The sequence below is a fragment of the Bufo gargarizans genome, chromosome 11 (genome assembly GCF_014858855.1).
Source record: "Bufo gargarizans isolate SCDJY-AF-19 chromosome 11, ASM1485885v1, whole genome shotgun sequence".
In the NCBI taxonomy this organism is placed as follows: Eukaryota; Metazoa; Chordata; class Amphibia; order Anura; family Bufonidae; genus Bufo; species Bufo gargarizans.
In genome coordinates this window covers 65,986,967-66,008,522 of record NC_058090.1, presented here as the reverse complement: position 1 = coordinate 66,008,522, position 21,556 = coordinate 65,986,967, and the positions used below count along the sequence as shown (strand labels likewise).

Genomic DNA, 21,556 nt, shown 5'->3' with positions numbered 1-21,556 from the left:
CACAAGGTGCTGTAATGACAGGTAGATCCTGACCAGACTGTCCTCACTACTACGCTCTCCCAGCAGGTACTTCCAGGCTATCGCAATGAGACACTCACGCAATGTATCTTCAGGCTTCCTACTACTCACATGGGCGGCTCCGGCCGGCCACTCGCCCGTGTTGGAGGAAGCCGCGTTGTTGGGCTCCAAGGAGACAAATCTTTGGTGTGATGTCACACTCTGCAGGTTACGGATGCCTCCCAGGTCCTTTCTTACCTCTGACACGTTTCAAAATCTATGGATTTCTTCCTCAGGGATAAGTGTGGATCACGCTGCTTTGGTTTAAATACCAGTTCGTCTCCATGGTGATCAGCCTGTTTGTACACAGGGTCAAATACTAGTCCAGCATTGATGGCGAACCTATGGCACGGGTGCCAGAGGCGGCACTCAGAGCTCTCTCTGAGGGCACCCGCACCCTGGAAAAAGTCTATGGTGTACCAATATACTCTGGACTTTACCAGCCATTCATCAGCGCTGGGCGCACTATGACCAGCACGGACAGCACATTGAATGTAGGCAGGTCATCATACTTAAATGATAAAGTACATGGAAAATATACTATACTGGACTGGAGTATTCCGGTTACATTGCTGTGTTGGTACTTTGCGATAAATAAGTGGGTTTTGGGCTGCAGTTTGGGCACCCGCTCTCTAACAGGTTCGCCATCACTGCCCTATAGCAATATGTATTTCTATGATTTGTATAATGTTTAGGGTGAAATCATGTAGTATATCTTATTCTCTTTATGAGGATAACGTCCATTTCCTGATCCTTTATATGTTTATATGTTTCAGCAGGTAATTATAGCACTCAAACTCCCCCATTTCTTTATATATTCTCCTATTATAAAAAAAAAGCTAATAATTCAATCTTCTGGTTTAATCCTAGGGGTGCCAGGCTATTTCAATTATAGATCCACTTGCTATCATTTTTTTAAAATTAATTTAATGTAGTCACCCCCTCTTGAATCAGGTTTTATTTGCTCTATTCCCCCCAAACATGGAGCCAGTAAATTTTCCCCCATGTGTATCTCTATAATGCCGTGAGAGTTGGTGTCCCTCAAATTGTTTGTTTATATTCCTTATATATTCCTTGAGTTCCTTAATTGGATTTTTACAGCTCAATATTCGGCAGGCCTTACACTACAGTCGTGGCCAAAAGTTTTGAGAATTACATAAATATTGGAAATTGGAAAAGTTGCTGCTTAAGTTTTTATAATAGCAATTTGCATATACTCCAGAATGTTATGAAGAGTGATCAGATGAATTGCATAGTCCTTCTTTGCCATGAAAATTAACTTAATCCCAAAAAAACCTTTCCACTGCATTTCATTGCTGTCATTAAAGGACCTGCTGAGATCATTTCAGTAATCGTCTTGTAAACTCAGGTGAGAATGTTGATGAGCACAAGGCTAGAGATCAATGTGTCAGGCTGATTGGGTTAAAATGGCAGACTTGACCTGTTAAAAAAGAGGGTGATGCTTGAAATCACTGTTCTTCCATTGTTAACCATGGTGACCTGCAAAGAAACGCGTGCAGCCATCATTGCGTTGCATAAAAATGGCTTCACAGGCAAGGATATTGTGGCTACTAAGATTGCACCTCAATCAACAATTTATAGGATCATCAAGAACTTCAAGGAAAGAGGTTCAATTCTTGTTAAGGCGGCTTTAGGGCATCCAAGAAAGTCCAGCAAGCGCCAGGATCGTCTCCTAAAGAGGATTCAGCTGCGGGATCGGAGTGCCACCAGTGCAGAGTGTCATGGTCTTACCTCCTTGCTGTTCCCTTCGTTTGACATGTGCTGGCGGCCATCTTGGTTTCTGGGTTTTCTTGTAGCCTCCCACCCTGCGGCTCCTCCTTCCCACTGGGAGGAGCTGGATGCCTAGCTCATATATATAGGAGGTCTGTGGCTTCAGTTCCTTGCTTGGTCCTCCTGTGTTCACATGCTTCCAAGACTGCTGCTGCTGCTGCTTCTGGTTCCTGATCCTGGCCTCGTCTGACTACCCCGTTGGTTCCTGATTCCGGCTTCGTCTGACTACCCCGTTGGTTCCTGTTCCTGGCTTCGTCTGACTACCCTTCTGGTTCCTGACCTCTGTCTCCGCAAGACCCTGCTTCGGTTTAGCCATCCGTTCGGACTTTGCTACGGCTTGCTCTTCAATAAAACCTTCTTATTTTCCACTTATCTCTTGTTGTACGTCTGGTTCATGGTTCCATGACATTAGGACCAAGCCATGAATTCTGACGGTACAGGGCCACCCTCGCTACCTACGCTGGTTGCCAGACTTGATCAGCAGGATCACCTGTTGGGTCGGTTCGCTGTGGCGTTGCAAACCCTGCTTGAACGCACGGCTCATTTAGCTTCCGTTGCCGATGGGTCGGTTGTCGCTCCTGGGCCCGCTCCTACTGCCGCTCCGGTTGTTGCGCCAGAGTCTACCCTGACACCTGTTGCTGCGCCTGTGGTGTTTCAGGGTATGACCGGTTCTGCCCCCCTTCCACAGCGCTTTGGGGGAGAGCCAACTCAGTGCCGAGGTTTCCTTAACCAGGTGGGCATTTACTTCGAGTTGCTGCCACATGCCTTTCCTACTGAGAGATCAAGGGTGGGCTTCTTGATCTCGCTGCTCTCGGACAAGGCCTTGGCCTGGGCCAGCCCTTTATGGGAGAACAACAATCCGGTGGTTGCCGAGTTTTCCGGTTTTGTTGCTTCTCTTCGGAAGGTATTCGATGTGCCGGCTCGTGCTGCCTCTGCTGCGAAGCTCCTTATGTCCATCAGACAGGGTTCACGATCCGTAGCTGAATACGCCATTGAGTTTCGTACCCTGGCAGCAGAGGTGGGCTGGAATAATGAGGCTCTGGTCGCTGCTTTCTCTCATGGTCTCTCGGATGCCTTGAAGGATGAGGTTGCAGCTAAGGACCTACCAGTGGAGCTCGAGTCTCTTATTTCTTTCCTGATTTTGATTGACACCAGACTCAGGGAGAGACCTTCCTTTAAGGAGAGCCTGCGGAGGTCTCCTAACAGATTGGCGCCTACGTTTGCTGTCCCACCCGTGCCTCCCTCTCCTCCCACGCCTCCTGGGGATGACTTGTCTGGGGGTGAACCCATGCAGCGGGGGTTTGCTCGCCTGTCTGAGGGGGAGAGGGTACTCCGGAGACGCGAGGGCCGATGCATGTACTGTGGTCTCGGTGGGCATTTTCGGTTGGCATGTCCGAACCGTCCGGGAGAACGCTCGCACCTGAGGTCCTGTCGGGGGCAGATCTTGGGTGGAGTCTCCTCGTCCCCGGTTTCCCGTGTTGACAAACCACTGATCACGGTTGTCCTCTCCTGGGTCGGGGGCTCGGTGACGACCCAGGCGTTGGTGGACTCTGGTGCTGGTGGTTTGTTCATTGATAGAGTGTTCGTTGCCGCCAATTCCATTCCTCTGCAGCCTCGAGGTTCCCCACTGGCTCTTGAGGCGATAGACGGCAGACCCCTTCTGCCGCCACACGTGACTCATGAGACCCTTCCAGTGGGGATAGCCATTGGTGCCGTTCACAGAGAGTCGGTCTGTCTCCAGGTTATTTCGTCTCCACACTACTCGGTGGTCTTGGGGTACCCCTGGCTCCAGAAGCATAATCCGACTTTCGATTGGAGATCGGTCGAGATCCTCTCGTGGTCACCGCAGTGTGGGGCTAGTTGCATCCATGGGCCTGTCAAGTTGCTGTGTACTTCCTCGGACTCTCTGTTGCCTCCTGAATACGAAGAGTACCGGGATGTATTCGATAAGGTGCGCGCGGTTGCCCTACCTCCGCACCGCCCATACGATTGTGCCATAGAGTTACAATCCGGTGCCGTTCCTCCTCGTGGCAAAGTCTATCCACTGTCGGTAGCGGAGAATGAGGCCATGGAGGAGTACGTGAGGGAGGCGCTTTCACGCGGACACATTCGCAAATCCTCGTCCCCGGCAGGGGCTGGATTTTTCTTTGTGAAAAAGAAGGGCGGCGAGTTGAGGCCTTGCATCGATTACAGGGGTCTCAATCGCATCACGATCAAGAACGCTTACCCGATACCCTTGATTTCCGAGCTGTTCGATCGCCTCAAAGGGGCCACGGTCTTTACCAAACTCGACCTGAGGGCGGCATATAACCTGGTAAGGATCAAGGCGGGCGATGAGTGGAAGACCGCGTTTAACACCAGGACCGGTCATTATGAATCCTTGGTTATGCCCTTTGGGTTGTGCAATGCGCCCGCAGTCTTCCAGGAATTCATCAACGATGTTTTCCGTGACCTGTTGCAGCAGTGTGTGGTGGTCTATTTGGATGACATCTTGGTATATTCTGCATCCATGGAGGCCCACATTCTGGATGTCAGACGAGTGTTGCAACGCTTACGAGAGAACAAGCTGTTCGGTAAGCTTGAGAAATGCGAATTTCACCGATCCCAGGTAACCTTCTTAGGTTACATCATTTCCGCTGAGGGGTTCTCCATGGATCCTGAGAAGGTTTCGGCTGTCTTACAGTGGCCCCAGCCCAGTGGGCTTCGTGCCCTGCAGCGCTTTTTGGGCTTCGCCAATTATTATCGGAAGTTCATCAGGGACTTTTCCATGCTAGCCAAGCCTCTCACGGATCTGACCAGGAAGGGCAGTAATCCTCAGGTCTGGCCGCTCGAGGCCATCCGAGCTTTTGAGGCTCTAAAGTCCGCCTTTGTGTCGGCTCCGATTCTGTCGCATCCCAACCCTGGGTTGCCTTTTGTCCTCGAGGTGGACGCGTCTGAGACGGGAGTAGGCGCCCTCCTGTCTCAGCGTAGAACACCAGAGGGTCCTCTGCTTCCTTGTGGGTTTTACTCCCGGAAACTGTCTTCCGCGGAGTGCAACTATCAGATTGGTGACAGGGAGTTATTGGCCATCGTGCAGGCCCTTAAAGAATGGAGGCACTTGCTCGAGGGCTCGGTGGTTCCGGTTCTCATCCTGACGGACCACAAGAATCTGACCTACCTCTCTGAGGCCAAGAGATTGACACCACGTCAGGCCAGATGGGCTCTGTTCTTGTCACGTTTTAATTACGTGGTCTCCTACCTACCCGGCTCCAAGAACATCAGAGCGGATGCCTTATCACGGCAGTACTCCGAGCTGTCCGGGGAGGAGTCGATTCCGACTACGGTCATACCCCCGAATCAGATCCTGGCCGCTATTCGCACCAGCCTGACTTCTCCTCTGGGTGAGCAGATTTTGGCGGCTCAATCTGGTGCTCCCTCTGGGAGACCCAACGGCAGATGTTTTGTGCCTGAGGAGTTGCGCACTCGGTTGTTGCGAACCTACCATAACTCCAAGGCCGCGGGGCACCCTGGAAAGAATCAGCTGTCCTGGGCGGTTTCACGTCTGTTCTGGTGGCCTTCTCTACGTTCCGACATCGCCGCATATGTAGCGGCATGCTCCGTTTGTGCCCAGAGTAAGTCCCCTCGGCACCTTCCGTTGGGCCTTTTGCAACCCATAGCCACCGGGGAGCGTCCATGGTCACACCTGGGGATGGATTTCATTGTGGACCTCCCTGCATCCCGAGGCCATACGGTCATTCTCATGATTGTGGATCGGTTTTCCAAAATGTGCCACTGTGTTCCTCTCAAGAAGTTACCCTCTGCACAAGAGTTGGCCTCGATTTTTGCCAGGGAGGTCTTCCGGTTGCACGGTTTGCCCAAGGAGATTGTGTCGGATCGGGGGAGTCAGTTTGTGTCCAGGTTCTGGCGCGCCTTTTGCTCCCAGTTGGGGATTCATCTCTCTTTCTCCTCGGCCTACCACCCTCAGTCCAATGGGGCCGCAGAACGATCCAATCAGGCCTTGGAGCAATTCCTTCGTTGCTATGTCTCCGATCACCAAGACAATTGGGTTGACCTCCTGCCTTGGGCTGAGTTTGCCAGGAACACGGCGGTGAACTCTTCCTCTGGGACGTCTCCCTTCATGGCCAATTATGGGTTCCAACCTGCCGTGTTACCGGAGGTATTCTCTCCCCAGGATATTCCGGCTGTGGAGGATCACCTTTCCGTCCTACGTGCTTCTTGGGTACAGATCCAGAGGTCCCTTGAGGTCTCTGCGCAGCGCCAGAAACTCCAGGCTGATCGCAGACGAGCGCCCGCTCCTTCCTACCAGGTCGGAGACCGCGTATGGTTGTCCACCCGCAACCTCAACCTTCGAGTGCCCACTCCCAAGCTGGCGCCTCGCTTTGTTGGTCCCTTCCGAGTGCTTCGCAGGGTAAACCCGGTAGCCTATGCCCTTGCGCTTCCTCCTGGCATGCGGATCTCTAACGTGTTTCATGTCTCCCTGTTGAAGCCACTGGTGTGTAATCGTTTCACTTCCTCGATTCCTCGGCCTCGTCCGGTCCAAGTGGGCAATCGTGAGGAGTATGAGGTGAGCAATATCCTGGACTCACGCCTGGTCCGCGGCCGGGTGCAGTTTTTGGTCCATTGGCGTGGTTATGGTCCAGAGGAGCGTTCCTGGGTTCCCTCCGCAGATGTCCATGCTCCTGTCTTGCTCCGAGCCTTCCACGCACGCTTCCCTCAGAAACCGTTCCGTACTCCGCGGAGGAGGGGCCCTTGAGGGGGAGGTACTGTCATGGTCTTACCTCCTTGCTGTTCCCTTCGTTTGACATGTGCTGGCGGCCATCTTGGTTTCTGGGTTTTCTTGTAGCCTCCCACCCTGCGGCTCCTCCTTCCCACTGGGAGGAGCTGGATGCCTAGCTCATATATATAGGAGGTCTGTGGCTTCAGTTCCTTGCTTGGTCCTCCTGTGTTCACATGCTTCCAAGACTGCTGCTGCTGCTGCTTCTGGTTCCTGATCCTGGCCTCGTCTGACTACCCCGTTGGTTCCTGATTCCGGCTTCGTCTGACTACCCCGTTGGTTCCTGATTCCGGCTTCGTCTGACTACCCCGTTGGTTCCTGTTCCTGGCTTCGTCTGACTACCCTTCTGGTTCCTGACCTCTGTCTCCGCAAGACCCTGCTTCGGTTTAGCCATCCGTTCGGACTTTGCTACGGCTTGCTCTTCAATAAAACCTTCTTATTTTCCACTTATCTCTTGTTGTACGTCTGGTTCATGGTTCCATGACACAGAGCTTGCTCAGGAATGGCAGCAGGCAGGTGTGAGTGCATCTGCACGCACAGTGAGGCGAAGACTTTTGGAAGATGGCCTGGTGTGAAGAAGGGCAGCAAAAAAAGCCACTTCTCTACAAAAAAAACACATCAGGGACAGATTGATCTTCTGCAGAAAATATGGTGAATGGACTGCTGAGGACTGGGACAAAGTCATATTCTCCGATGAAGCCTCTTTCCGATTGTTTGGGGCATCAGGAAAAAGGCTTGTCCGGAGAAGAAAAGGTGAGCGCTACCATCAGTCCTGTGTCATGCCAACAGTAAAGCATCCTGAGACCATTCATGTGTGGGGTTGCTTCTCATCCAAGGGAGTGGGCTCACTCACAATTTTGCCCAAAAACACAGCCATGAATGAAGAATGGTACCAAAACACCCTCCAACAGCAACTTCTTCCAACAATCCAACAACAGTTTGGTTAAGAACAACGCATTTTCCAGCACGATGGAGCACCGTGCCATAAGGTAAAAGTGATAATTTTAAGTGGCTCGGGGACCAAAACGTTGACATTTTGGGTCCATGGCCTGGAAACTCCCCAGATCTTAATCCCATTGAGAACTTGTGGTCAATCCTCAAGAGGCGGGTGGACAAACAAAAACCCACTAATTCTGACAAACTCCAAGAAGTGATTATGAAAGAATGGGTTGCTATCAGTCAGGAATTGGCCCAGAAGTTGATTGAGAGCATGCCCAGTCGAATTGCAGAGGTCCTGAAAAAGAAGGGCCAACACTGCAAATACTGACTCTTTGCATAAATGTCATTCAATTAAAATAAATATTACTAAAAAGATAAATCAGGGTCAATTGACCCAAAACATCAATACTGGTTTCTTTCCGTGTAGGATGTATAAGGCCTGCCGATTACTGAGATATAAAAATCTAATTAAGGAACTCAAGAGTGGGGATAAAACATATAAAATTAAAAATCACCTTACCTGTTATTCAGAAGGGGTCATATACTATATTAAATGCCCAAAAAGTGTATGCGGGTAGTAGAACAAAACAATCATTGCAAACCAGAATGAATGAACATATAAGGAATATAAACAAACAATTTGAGGGACACCATCTATCACAGCATTATAGAGATACACATGGGGGGAAATTTACTGGCTTCATGTTTGGGGGAATAGAGAAAAAAAAAAAACTGATCCAAGAGGGGGTGACTACATTAAATAAATGTCAAAAAATGATAGCAAGTGGATCTATAATTGAAATAGCCTGGCACCCCTAGGATTAAACATATACTACATGATTTCCCCCTAAACATTATACAAATCATAGAAATACATATTGCTATAGGGTAATCAATGCTGTACTAGTATTTAACCCTGTGTACAAACAGGCTGATCACCATGGAGACGAACTGGTATTTAAACCAAAGCAGCGTGATCCATCCCTGAGGAAGAAATCGGTAGATTTCGAAACGCGCCGGAAGAGAGGACCTGGGAGGCATCCGTAACCTGCAGAGTGTGACGTCACACCGAAGATTTGTCTCCTTGGAGCCCAACAACACGGCTTCCTCCCACACGGGCGAGTGGCCGGCCGGAGTCGCACATGTGAGTAGTAGGAAGCCTGAAGATACATTGCGTGAGTGTCTCATCGCGATAGCCTGAAAGTACCTGCTGGGAGAGCGGAGTAGTGAGGACAGTCTGGTCAAGATCTACCCGTCATTACAGCACCTTGTGGTAAGTACCTACTGTGTTTTTGTAATACATTTACATACTCCCACCACAAGTGTGTCAGTTATATTTACTGCGACTGCACACAACTACAGGGGTATAGACAATAACCCGTGAGAACCCAGCAGCGGCAATAGTATAAAATAGGAACTCAGTAGGGATTTATTCCTTGGCGGCAGCGCGGGTATTTCTTTCATTCGGGGTAATAAAGATGTCTCTCCTAGGAGCCCTGTCAGGATTTACTCACCTTTTTATAAAAGGTATAATATTAACAAATACTGCTCCAAATCATACAAAGCTGTATATCACCTTCCTCCTCTACCCTGCAGGTTTCAGACAGGACAGCATAAAACACCTGATACGTTCCATTCTTTACTTCATTCAATTTTACCTGCAGAAGCAGAAAGAATGTCTTTGTGCAATTTTAGCCAGAAAGAAAGACGACCGAGTCCTGTACAACTCTGCATGTGAAGCAGGGTTTCTTTCACATCTTGACACAGTTGTGGATCAGTCTCTCTGTCCAAAAGGGTCAGCAAAACTCCTTCCAAGCCCAGTTCTCGCATATTCACATCTGGTCCAGAGGGTAAGGAATAGAAAGATGCATCAAATCAGATCTCCCAGGGTATGTTGACACTGACAAAATCCATGATCAGACCCACAACCATGATCTACTGTCAAAATGCCAACAGCTCCCATTGATTTTAATGAGCAAAACGCCATTTGCTAAAATATTTCACTGCAAAAGCAAAAGAGCTTTTAATAATGTAGTGGATATTGGGCACTTGCAATCCCCGTAACAAGCACCAAACAGGCACGTAGCTGACTATATTGATTACAAGACGTAAGCTTATTAACTTTATAATGTAACAAGCTCAATTGATTTTACTGTAGGATATTAGGAGACGCTGATCACTTCCCTTTCAGGTGACCGCTAATTTTGAGATCAATACATTGTCAGAAAACATCATTTAGATTACGAGGCCTATTCCAAACTACAATCAAAGTAATCAATGTGTGCTAAGAGCTACATGTTGATGAGAAGATGCAAATGCAGAAAAAATAAATAAATATATATGTATATGGTAAAGATTATGGGGTCATTTACTATACTGAAATATGCCTAAATTAGGTGTATTTCAGGTGCAGATGGCGGCGCAACGGTTAGCTGCAACTTTGCCCCACTCACGCCAGGTCTAAAACTGTTGGCGTGGTGTGGACAGCATGCCCCAAAGTTATGGAGAGGCCTGTGCCTCTTCATAACTTCGGCGGAACCACCTCCAGCTATGGGGCTTTATTAAGATCAGCGTCTAAAACGTAAATGTGCCCCTATATTTCAGGCGAAAGTCAAAATCCTGCGACCACAGCTGTATTTAAAGTATCTAAAGCATAGGCAACTGTACTTTTCAATATAACTGCAGTCAAAAAGAAAAATATGTATGTTGGCAAAAGATGGAGCCGGCACTCAAAACACTTGTATTCACGTGGAACTAGGGGTGTTTCTTTTGAGCCTGAGCACCAGGCGTGGTTAAACCCAAGTAAGCCAACTGTCCTATCCTTTTGAAAAATATGTATGTATTGTGAAACCTACTACTGTAAATGTGTTACTATATTATAGGCGTAGACTTACATACACCACCTACTGTATATGTTTAATGGGGCTGCTGGGCAGTTTCATGCAATTTCAACAAGCAGAAACACTGAATATGGTGCAATAACAAATCTATAAGGGTTTCTAGGATAGTTTTTCTATGAATCACAAGCAGCACTTACCCATTCTGAACTCCTCTTCGCCATCTTTGGCCATAGCCATAGCATGCGCTGACACCTCTGCTGCCTCTCGTTGTGCGAGCTGCCTCAGGCATGCTAACACTGCCCGGCGTAAGATCAAATGAGGGCTACACAAGTGAACCTATGTACAAAATATGTAAAAGTGACAAGTACCACAGAAAACATGAACTAAAAAGTATGGCTTCAAAAACAACCATCAGATTACAAAACAAACACACATTACATTCATTCAAAGCAGCTTAAGGGCTCATGCAGACAAACATAAGGGCTCTGTGCCCATGGTCCGCAATACACGGGCAACGGCCAGATGCACTCTGTGGTGCGGATGCAGACACATTGACTTGAATGGGAATGAATATACGGTGGTCACTAATGGGTTTTAGGCTAGGAAATATCGACAGCGGCATCTAAGAGGTTCACAGGGAGGGACAATCAGCAATCACGCGAACAAGATTGCGGGATCCTGATGTCCAAGTATAGCATCCGGGGTCCTAATAAAGAATCCCAGGCCTGTCATCATCTTCTGCCTATCAGGTGTAGCCTGATCGTACCTGTCAGTATTGTACAGACAATATAATACACTGTACTGCATTAACAGTACAGTGTATTTATTAGACAAGCGGTCAAAGTTTCCTTGTGGGACTAAGAAGTGGTAAAAAATAAATAAAAGTGTATTAAATAAAAGCACCCTTTTCCATAAAAAAAAATATCTTTTCAATGTAAAAAACAAAAATTGCAAAAATCACTAGCAAATATTTGGTATCGCTGCATAAGTAACAACCCGCACTATACAGTTATCAGGTAATTTATCCAACACAGTGAACACCATTAAAAATGGTACTGACCTAGAGAATAAAGTTATTATAGTATTTAGACAAAAAAATTAACACTGCAAAATTTATAAAGTAAAAAATTAATAGCAGTATTGCTGTTTTTTACAATCCCTACCCAGAAAGAGTTATTAAAAGTTAATAAAAGTAAGTCATGTTAACCCCAAAATGGCTCCATTAAAAACTAAAACTTGTCCCGCAAAAAACAAGCCCTCATTAAGCTACATTAACAGAAAAATAAAAATAAAGTTCTAACAATTGGAATGTGACAATGAAAAAAAAAATGCTTGGACACTAAGGCCCAAAACACTAGCAGTGATGGCTAACCTCTGGCACTCCAGCTTTAGCGAAACTACCATTCCCAGCATGCTTTATTCATTTCTATAGAGTTCTGAGAACAGCCAAGCAAGTCTGCATGTAGTTTTACCACAGCTGGAGTGCTGGAGCTTAGCCATCACAGCACTAAGGGGGCCTGTTATGGAACCAGCGGAGATGCCAGCTTTAGCAACCTCTGGGTGTGCAGTATCTAAAGAGTTCAGCTACAACATGTGTGGGCAAATGTGCCACAGGATTCCATACATGCCCAACCATATCTCATCTTGTATCCAGGCTAGAGGCGGCCGAACAAGGTACTACAGCCTCCTATCAGTTATGCAGTTTTCCCCAATAAACGTATCCTTTTACTCTAATATTGGTGCGTTATTTTTTTGTCAATGAGTGTATATTAAGACAATAATCAGCACAGAATCCTGAATCTAAAAAAATTGTGTTAAAGGGTAGACAGTCATGTAAGGACAACGGTTTACTAGGAAGGACATCCATTGTAAACATGACCATAAACACATTCAGAATGAGTAAAAAATAAAGAATACAATTTAAAGTACAATAAAAAAACAAATTACGGTAATGATCACTCAACAACAAAGGTCAAGCAACAGATGGTATGAGCAAACCAGAAATGTTATATCACATGCACAAATGCAAGAGAAAGAAGTAGCTTCCAGAACCAGCAACTATCTGGATCAGAGGATGGTTCTGTTCTTGGTTAAATGAAGCATGATAAGGAGTCGACAGGGTGCGCATGATACAGGCTATTTGCAGCAAAGACTGATAATCTGCTCAACTGTATTTGCATAAGCTAGGAAATAACACAAGTACCTGACAGCAGACAGTCCAAGAAACAATGTTTCAAATAAAATCTTTATGGAAGATGGCTTGTACTAATTTGCTATTGTTGCCTCTTCTTCTAGCTTCATTATGCTTTAAAGGAGAAATCTGCCTTAGGCCTCCTGCACACAAACGTGTGCATCCCGTTCCCGTATTGCGGACCGCATGTGCGGATCCGCAATACATGGGTGCCGTTCCGTGGGCATTCACATGGGTCCGCAAATCCGGAGATGCGGAATGGTGCAGGACGGAAGCACGGAACGGAACCCTACGGGAGCACTACGGAGTGCTTCCGTGGGGTTTTATCCCGTACTTCCGTTCCGCAAAAAGATAGAATATGTCCTATCTTTTTGTGGAATGGCCGGATCGCAAACTCATTAAAGTGAATGGGTCCGCGATCTGCTGCGGCTGCCCCAAGGACGGTGTTTGTGTACGACCACGGGGCGCATATGTTCGTGTGCAGGAGGCCTTAAAGGGGGTTTCCAGGATCTAAGCATTGATGACCTATCCTCTAGGTTGGTTCATCAATATCCACATTGGTGGGGCTCCAACTCTTGGCCCCCACCATTCCATTGCATCAAAAGGGCTTCACAGGCAAGAACATTGCAGCTTGTAAAATTACACATAATGTACACAAATGGCATAACAGTTTCCTAAAGAGGATTTAGCTATGGGATTGGGTAACCAAGGGTGCTTGTGCAGTGCTTGTTCGGAAATAGCAGCAGGCAGGTGTGAGTGAATCTGAACGCACAGTAAGTTTGGAGGGCAGCAAAAAAGGCACTTTTGTCTGAGAGAATCAAATAAGAACTGACATTCTGCAGGAAGTACAGGGATTGGCCTGCAGAGGACTGGAGTAAACGTATTTCCTCCTTGAAACACTCCTCAGACGGTTTAGGAAACCTGGAAAAATTATTGGCTGGAGAAGAAAAAGTGAGTACTACCAAGAGTCCTGCATCATGCCAACAGTATGGCATCCTGAGACCATCCACGTGCAGGGTTTCGACTCATGAAGTGGGCTCACTCCCAATTTTGCCTACGAACATTGCCATGTATAAAGAATGGTATAAAAAAAATCCTTCATGAGCAACTTCTCCCAACAATCCAGGAGCAATTTGGTAATGAATAATGCTTTTTTTCCAGCCGGATGGAGCACCATGTGACAAGGCAAGTGTGACAAAGTGTTAACTAAATTGCTCAGTGATCAAAACAATAACCTTTTAGGTCCATGGCCATGAAGCTCTCCAGATCTCAATGGCAAAAAGCAGGTGGTCAATCCTCAAAATGCAGGTGGACATAAAAAGAAAACACGGAAATTGTGATAAGGTACATGAGCTGAAAAAGGCAAAAATAGGTTGCCATCAGTAGGGATTTGGCCCATAAGTTAATATTAAGCATGCCAGGGAGAATTCTAGAAAAAATCTTGAAAAAGAAGGCTCAGCACCTTAAATATTGAGTCTTTGAATAAACTATGTATTTGTCAATAAAAGTAAAAACGAAGCCTCCGTTCAGTACGGATCCGTCTGCATTAATAACTTAGAAAAATTTCTAAGTGCGAAAGTAGCCTGAGCGGATCCGTTCAGACTTTCAATGTAAAGTCAATGGGGGACGGATCCGCTTGAAGATTGAGCCATATGGTGTCATCTTCAAGCGGATCCGTTCCCATTGACTTACATTGTAAGTCTGGACGGATCCGCACGCCTCCGCACGGCCAGGCGGACAGCTTAACGCTGCAAGCAGAACGGATCCGATCAAACGCAAGTGTGAAAGTAGCCTAAGTGTAGTCTTAAATTTCCCTTGCGCCCATGACAGCACCCTTGAGAGACGACTAGAATAGAAATCCCTTTATTTCTTAGGGTGGGACTACTGCCTGGAGGACTTTCCTACCGAAGGCTAGCTGTTCTCTATTGCCTAGGTCTAATCTGTAGTGACGAAAGAAGGTGCCAGGCGACTGCCATGTGGATGCTCTACAAATCTGTTCTAAGGTAGCGTCGGCCCTCTCTGCCCAAGTGGTGGAGACTGATCTTGTGGAATGAGCACCAAAACCCCTCGGGGGAGCCTTTCCAGCTGAAGAATAGGCCAAATTAATGGCTCTGACGATCCATCTGGAAAGGGTTTTAGCGGAGGCTGGGAGACCCTTATTTTTCCCACTAAATTGAATGAAAAGTTTTGTGGTTTTCCTCCACTGACTAGTAACCTCTAGATAATGAGATAGGCATCTTTTTACATCTAAACAGTGCAGTTTTTCCTCTTTTTCATTTCTCGGATTTTGACACAGGGAATTGTACAGAAGCTGTTAGGATGTACGGTACTATTAGGAGTGAGGGGGCATGTCTAATCACTTTTAATTGAATAAGACATTTTATATTTGTATACTGCAGCACTGGAGCAGCGGGATCTGTGGATGACAGTTTTATGGGGAACATCTGTGGATGGCACTGTTAAGGGGTGGGGGGTCTGTGGATGGCACTGTTATGGGCTAGGGGGGTCTGTGGATGGCACTGTTATGGGGTGGGGCGTCTGTGGATGGCACATATATAACAGTGCCACCCACAGATCCCCCCTGTAATAGTGCCATCCACAGATTCCCCCTGTAACAGTGCCAGCCACAGATTCCCCCTGTAACAGTGCCAGCCACAGATTCCCCCTGTAACAGTGCCAGCCACAGATCCCCCCTGTAACAGTGCCAGCCACAGATCCCCCCCCGTAACAGTGTCCGTCACAGATCCCCCCCATAACAGTGTCCGTCATCCACAGATCCCCCCATAACAGTGTCCGTCATCCACAGATCCCCCCATAACAGTGTCCGTCATCCACAGATCCCCCCATAACAGTGTCCGTCATCCACAGATCCCCCCATAACAGTGTCCGTCATCCACAGATCCCCCCATAACAGTGTCCGTCATCCACAGATCCCCCCATAACAGTATCCGTCATCCACAGATCCCTCCATAACAGTATCCGTCATCCACAGATCCCCCCATAACAGTGTCCGTCATCCACAGATCCCCCCCCATAACAGTGCGTCATCCACAGATCCCCCCATAACAGTGCATCATCCACAGATCCCCAGTAATAGTGCCATCCACAGACCACCATTAGTTCCAAACCCACTGAAAGCACACTTTTTGGTTAAAAATATTTTTTTTCTTATTTTCCTCCCCAAAAACCTAGGTGCGTCTTATAGGGCGAAAAATACGGTATTTCACTTTAACACAATAATAGCATTTTTGAAACTAAAATGATGTTTTAATGTGTCCGTGTTCTGAGAGCTATAGCTTTTTTTATTTTTTGAGTGATTTTCGTATGATGGGGCTCATTTTTTGCGAGATGAGGTAAAGGTTTTATTTGTACCATTTTGTGGGGCATATGCCTTTATGATCACTTGGTGTTGCACTTGCTGTGTTATAGGGAAAAATAGATTAAAATGAAACATCTGCAAAAAACATGAAATTTAAAAATGTAACCTCCAATTTCCTTTAATTTTTGTGGAACACCAAAAGGGTTAACAAAGTTTGTAAAATCAGTTTTGAATAATTTGAGGGGTGCAGTTGCTAAAATGGGTCATTTTTGTTGTTTTCTTTTATGTACGACCCACAAAATTACTTTAAAACAATTGGTCCTTAAGCCTTCTAACGTTCTAAAAAATAAAATGACATTTAAAACAGAACATCAAAATAAAGTAGACATATTGTGAATGTTAAGTAATAACTATTTTATTACTATCACTATCTGTCTTAAAATTTTTGTAATTTCTGTATTTCTTTTTATTTTTGTTAACTAAGTATCATGATCTGTACAGCCACTCCGTTCTCCTGCTATGCCCTCCGGTATGTTTGGTCACTTGGTTATAGTAGGAGGAGTCTGCCCTTGCTCTCCTGGGCGTCTCCTTCTCCTAGGCTGTAGCGCTGGCCAATCGCAGCGCAGAGCTCACAGCCTGGGAGAAAAAAAAACTCCCAGGCTGTGAGCTCTGCGCTGCGATTGGCCAGCGCTACAGCCTAGGAGAGGGAGACGCCCAGGAGAACAAGGGCAGACTCCTCCTACTATAACAAGGTCCCCTAAGTCTCCTACTATAACCAAATGACCGAACATACTGGAGGGCATAGCAGGAGAACGGAGCGGCACCCTGGGATAATAGTAAGTGTATTGAGATCCCTGGGCACCGCTGTATATATCATGATACTTAGTTCACACTGTTTGGACCGATGAAAGGTCCTCTTTAAAAAAATGTACATGTACATTTAGGCCTAAGTTCTATGTATGAACTTTTATTCAGTGGTGGCTACAACATTCTGCTTGGGTCATATTTTGATGCAAAACTGCATGAAAGTGTCTGTGAATATAAAGTGGTGAGTGGCACTGTGCCAGGTGTCTACTTTCACAAAGTATATGGGTTTCGAGGGTTAGTATTTTTAATTCACAATTAGTTTTATATTTTTTTTAGAATGTCAAAATTGCAAAAATTCTCAGAGGTGCAAAGTGTAAAAAAAACACATTAAGGTGGTTTAAAGGGGTTTTAAGTGACGTAAAAAATGAATGAGCTATCCTTAGGATGGGGATTGTAGGAGTCTGACTCCAAGCACCCCACTGGTTTTCTGCTGGAAATGCCTGTGGTGCTCGGGCAAGTGCCTTGGCCTCTTCCTTGGCATTATCTCCATCAGACATAGTAGCCCCTAATTTATCAAGACCGGCGCGTGCTACGCAGGTTTTGATAGGGCCTACACTGCTGGAGGAGGCATTTAATTTATGACAAGGTACAGGCCATGTCACAAATTAGATGTCTCCTCCGGTAGTCCATGCCAGACAGATCTACAGCAGCTCAGAGCTGACATACATTTCTGTCATTATGTACGCCGGTTTCTGGCTTAAATAATGATAAATGTGTTGGGGACGACCACCCCATACATGTCCCACCCTCGCCATAAGACTTTTTCAGAAATCTGACGAGTACTGTAAAAATTGCAGTTGCGACAAAAAAAAGCTGCAATGGCATTTAAAAAGTTGCAAAACCTATTTTTTGTGACTTTCTAACACCAAGACATGGGGAAAATAATAAATTCCTCCCCTAAATCTTTGTGCGGCTCAGTTCCATTCAAATGAATTTGATTGACCTAAAATAACAAGCATAATGCTACATAATGTACAGTGCTGCACTTGGTATACTAAGAAGATGAGAATAGCCCACTTAAACTAGTGATCAGTGGGTTGCCTACAGTTGATCATATATTTATGACCTAGCCCCAAGGATAGCTTAGCAATTTTTAAGTCCCAGAAATTAAATATCATTTTGCATAGCAACACATGTATGGAAAAAACATAATAGGACACATAAAGAGCTATACAAGTTGCTGAAGTGGCTGGGAAAACTGTATAATTATGCAGCCATTCACATCAGGCTAAACGTACTATATTGATTACTTTCCACTGTTCAAGTCAATGTAGTCTCAAGAAACAAGACACCATGACTGTATATCTAAATATATCCTGACATGTAAAAGATACCAGTTCACTTAAAAGGAATTGAAGCTTTACACAAGTAGAAGACTATGAGGCCATACTTACACATAAGGTTGGAACTAAACTGGACAAGTTGACGTGTTTAGGGGCAAACATGTGAAGCTGTTGTAAGCAAGCGATACCCTGGGCCTGGACCAAACAGTCAGCATTCTCCTGCATCACAGAGCAAGCTAGCAAGCAGTAGTTCCTTTGTGACACCACCAATTCCCCCCGGCCTACAAAATACAAAGTTACTCATGGTCACAAAATAGATTAAGTGTAAGCCAGACACAAACTAACATAGTATGTAAGTAATCATATTTAGTATTCAAATGAAAAAGAAAATCATATCACTGCAGATTGCAAAGCAGTGCAAATTTATGACCAAAATGAAATGTTAAAAGGGTTTTCTGAGTGTTTAATAGTAGGCAAGTGACATCAACAAATTGCAGAGGCCCCTTTAAACGGCTGATTGTCGGGGTGCCCTTCCATTTTTTTTTTGCAGACCATATGCGGAACCATTCATTTAAATGGGACCGCAAAAAAACGGAAGTTACTCTGTGTGCATTCCGTTTTCGTATGTCCATATGTCTGTTCCGCAAAAAAATAGAACATTTCCTACTATTGTCAGCATTATGGACAAGGATAGGACTGTTCTATTAGGAGCCAACTGTTCCATTCCGCAATTTTTTGTAATTACCGTAAAATCCTTCTCTCGTTGGATGCATTGGGGGACACAGCACCATGAGTATATGCCCAGCTGCCACTAAGAGGCTGACACTAGAAATAAAAAATGTTGGCTCCACCCAGATGGGCTATGCCCTCTCCAGAGACACTAAACTAACCAGTTGGTACGAAAGCAGTAGGAGCACCAAAAAACAGAGCAAAAAGTGAAGCCAACATGTCCTGAACCAGAAAGAGGACCATATCGAAGAGTACCGGGAAACCGAATGAAGAAAAACAACAAGGGTGGGATCTGTGTCCCACAATGCATCCAACGAGAAAAGGATTTTACGGTAAGTACAAAAATAAATTTTTCTCGTGAATGGCATTGGGGGACACAGCACCATGGAACGTTCCAAAGCAGTCTCCGAGACTGGGAAGAAACAGCCATGCGAAAAACCTAACGGACCGCCGCTTGCAGAACCTTGCGACCCAAACTGGCATCAGCAGAGGCCAAGGAAAGGAGAAGGTGTGAACTGAGGCCCAGATGACCGCGCTCTGGGATGAGAGGGGTTGGGACAGAATGAAGGCAGGACAATTTCCTCATTAATGTGGTAGGAGGAAACCACCTTGGGAAGAAAGGAGGGAACTGAGCGCAGGACAACCTTGTCCTGGTGAAAAACCAAAAAGGGTGGAGGTAAACTCGGGTGGAACAGCAGACCTTGCGAAAGGAGGTCACAACGCAGTGGTAGCCGCCATGAAGCGTCGGCGAGCAGGAAGACCAGGTCTGTGTACCACGTCAGTCTGGAGCCACCAATGTGGCCGAGACCCGATCCAATTTGAGGCGTTTGAGTACACGAGGAAGAAGCGGAAGGGGAGGGAAGAGATACAGGAGACTGAATTGGGACCATGGGAGCACCAAGGCGTGAGGATCCATAGACCTGGCAACGAAAAGCGGAAGTTTGTGATTCAGACGGGAGGCGAAAAGATCCACATCTGGGATTCACCAACGCTGACAGAGCTGTTGAAAAACCTCTGGATGGAGAGCCACTCATCCAGGTCGAGGGATTGGCGAATGAGGAAGTTGGCTACCGAATTGTCAACTCCGGGGATGTGGACAGCGGAGAGATCGGGAACATGTTCCTCTGCCCACCGCAGGATGCAAGAGGCTTCCTTCAGGACCGCCACGCTTCTGGTGCCCCCCTGGTGGTTCAAATAAGCCACCGCAGTGGAATTGTCCGTCTGAATCCGGACAGGATGACCGCGGAGGAGGGGAGTCAAACAGGAGAGAACTAGGAAAATGGCCCTGAGCTCCAGGATATTGATCTGCATGGAGCTCTCATGTATTTACCACTGACCCTGGTGGTTCAAATAAGCCACCGCAGTGGAGTTGTCCGTCTGAATCCGGACAGGATGACTGCGGAGGAGGGGAGTCAAACAGGAGAGAACTAGGTAAATGGCCCTGGGCTCCAGGATATTGATCTGCATGGAGCTCTCATGTATCTACCACTGACCCTGGGCTGTGAGAGATCTGTGGAGATCATCTGCCTTCACAGGGGAAAAGAAGGAAGGATCTGCCGAGGGAGACTGTTCGGGGATTCAGCCACCAACGTAAGTCCCAGCGGACCTAAGGGGAAAGGCGAATCGGGCGATCGAGGCCTGACGCAGGGTTGTTCGATCAGGCAAGAATAGAAAGACGAAGAAAGCGGGTGTGAAATTGGGCATAAGCAATTGCCTTGAAGGAGGCATCCATCCGGCATGCACGCATGCACGCCCTGATAGACAGAGGAGCCAACTCGTGAAGGCAAGCCACCCCTGACTGGAGAGCCACTAACTTGTCCTGGGGAAGAAACACTCGTCCGAGGCAAGTGTCGAAGACCATGCCCAGGAAATCCATCCTCTGGCTGGGAACAAGGGATGACTTGAAGTGGTTCACCAGCCACCCGAACTGGGATAACACGGACAGGGTGATGTGGAGGCTGGACAGGTTGTCCTCCCATGACGAAGCCTTCACCAGAAGATCGTCCAGGTAGGGTATTACTGCAACTCCCCTGGCACGGAGAAGTGTGACGAGGGGAGCCAACACCTTTTTAAAGACCCTCGGGGCAGACGCCAGGCCGAAGGGCAATGCCACGAATTGAAAATGCAGAGAACCTACCGTGAAGGTACCTTTGATGAGACAGAGCTATGGGGACATGCAGATAAGCATCCCAGAAGTCGATGGACGACAGAAACTAGACCACCTCGGGGAAGCAAGCACCGACATGAGGGAATCCATGCGAAAGTGACGGACTCTGACAAAATGATTGAGCGCCTTCAAATCCAAAATGGGGCGAAGAGAACCGTACTTCTTGGGAACAGTGAAGAGATTGGAGTAAAACACTCCAAAAACACGTTCCGAGATCAGGACAGGAACAATCACTCCATGCGAGTGAAGGGAATGCCGTGCCAGGAGGGTTTGGCCTTGAAGGAAGGACAAAAAGTATTTTTGTCCTGATGGGAGGAGGAGTCCCGAAAGGAGCGAAAACGCTGTGATCGTGAGGTAGGAATGGGATGGCGGCGGCAGGGATGGTTCTGGGGCAGGAGAGAACTTTTCCCACCCGTGGCCTCAGCCTACCACCTACCACCCAGGAAGGGGAGAGATATGAGTGCCTTTTTGGAGGCGGCATCCGCCGCCTAGCCACGAAGCCAGACCAGGCGGCGAATGGCCATATAGTTAGCTGCCACCCTGCCAATTCCAGGGAAACATTACAAAGATACCGGGATGCCTGGAGAAGATGGGAGGAA

At 46.9% G+C, this 21,556-nt stretch overlaps 1 protein-coding gene across 1 annotated transcript in view; it reads right to left on the bottom strand.

The window, feature by feature from the left end:
• Nucleotides 1-21,556, bottom strand: part of HEATR5A (HEAT repeat containing 5A) — a 154,185-nt gene that overhangs the window by 64,480 nt on the left and 68,149 nt on the right. The window contains exons 20-22 of the mRNA XM_044271730.1: nucleotides 18,173-18,342; nucleotides 10,599-10,737; nucleotides 9,220-9,399 (exon numbers count right to left, since the gene is read on the bottom strand). Coding sequence (XP_044127665.1) covers nucleotides 9,220-9,399; nucleotides 10,599-10,737; nucleotides 18,173-18,342 — 489 coding nt within the window. The remainder of the gene's footprint in view (nucleotides 1-9,219; nucleotides 9,400-10,598; nucleotides 10,738-18,172; nucleotides 18,343-21,556) is intronic.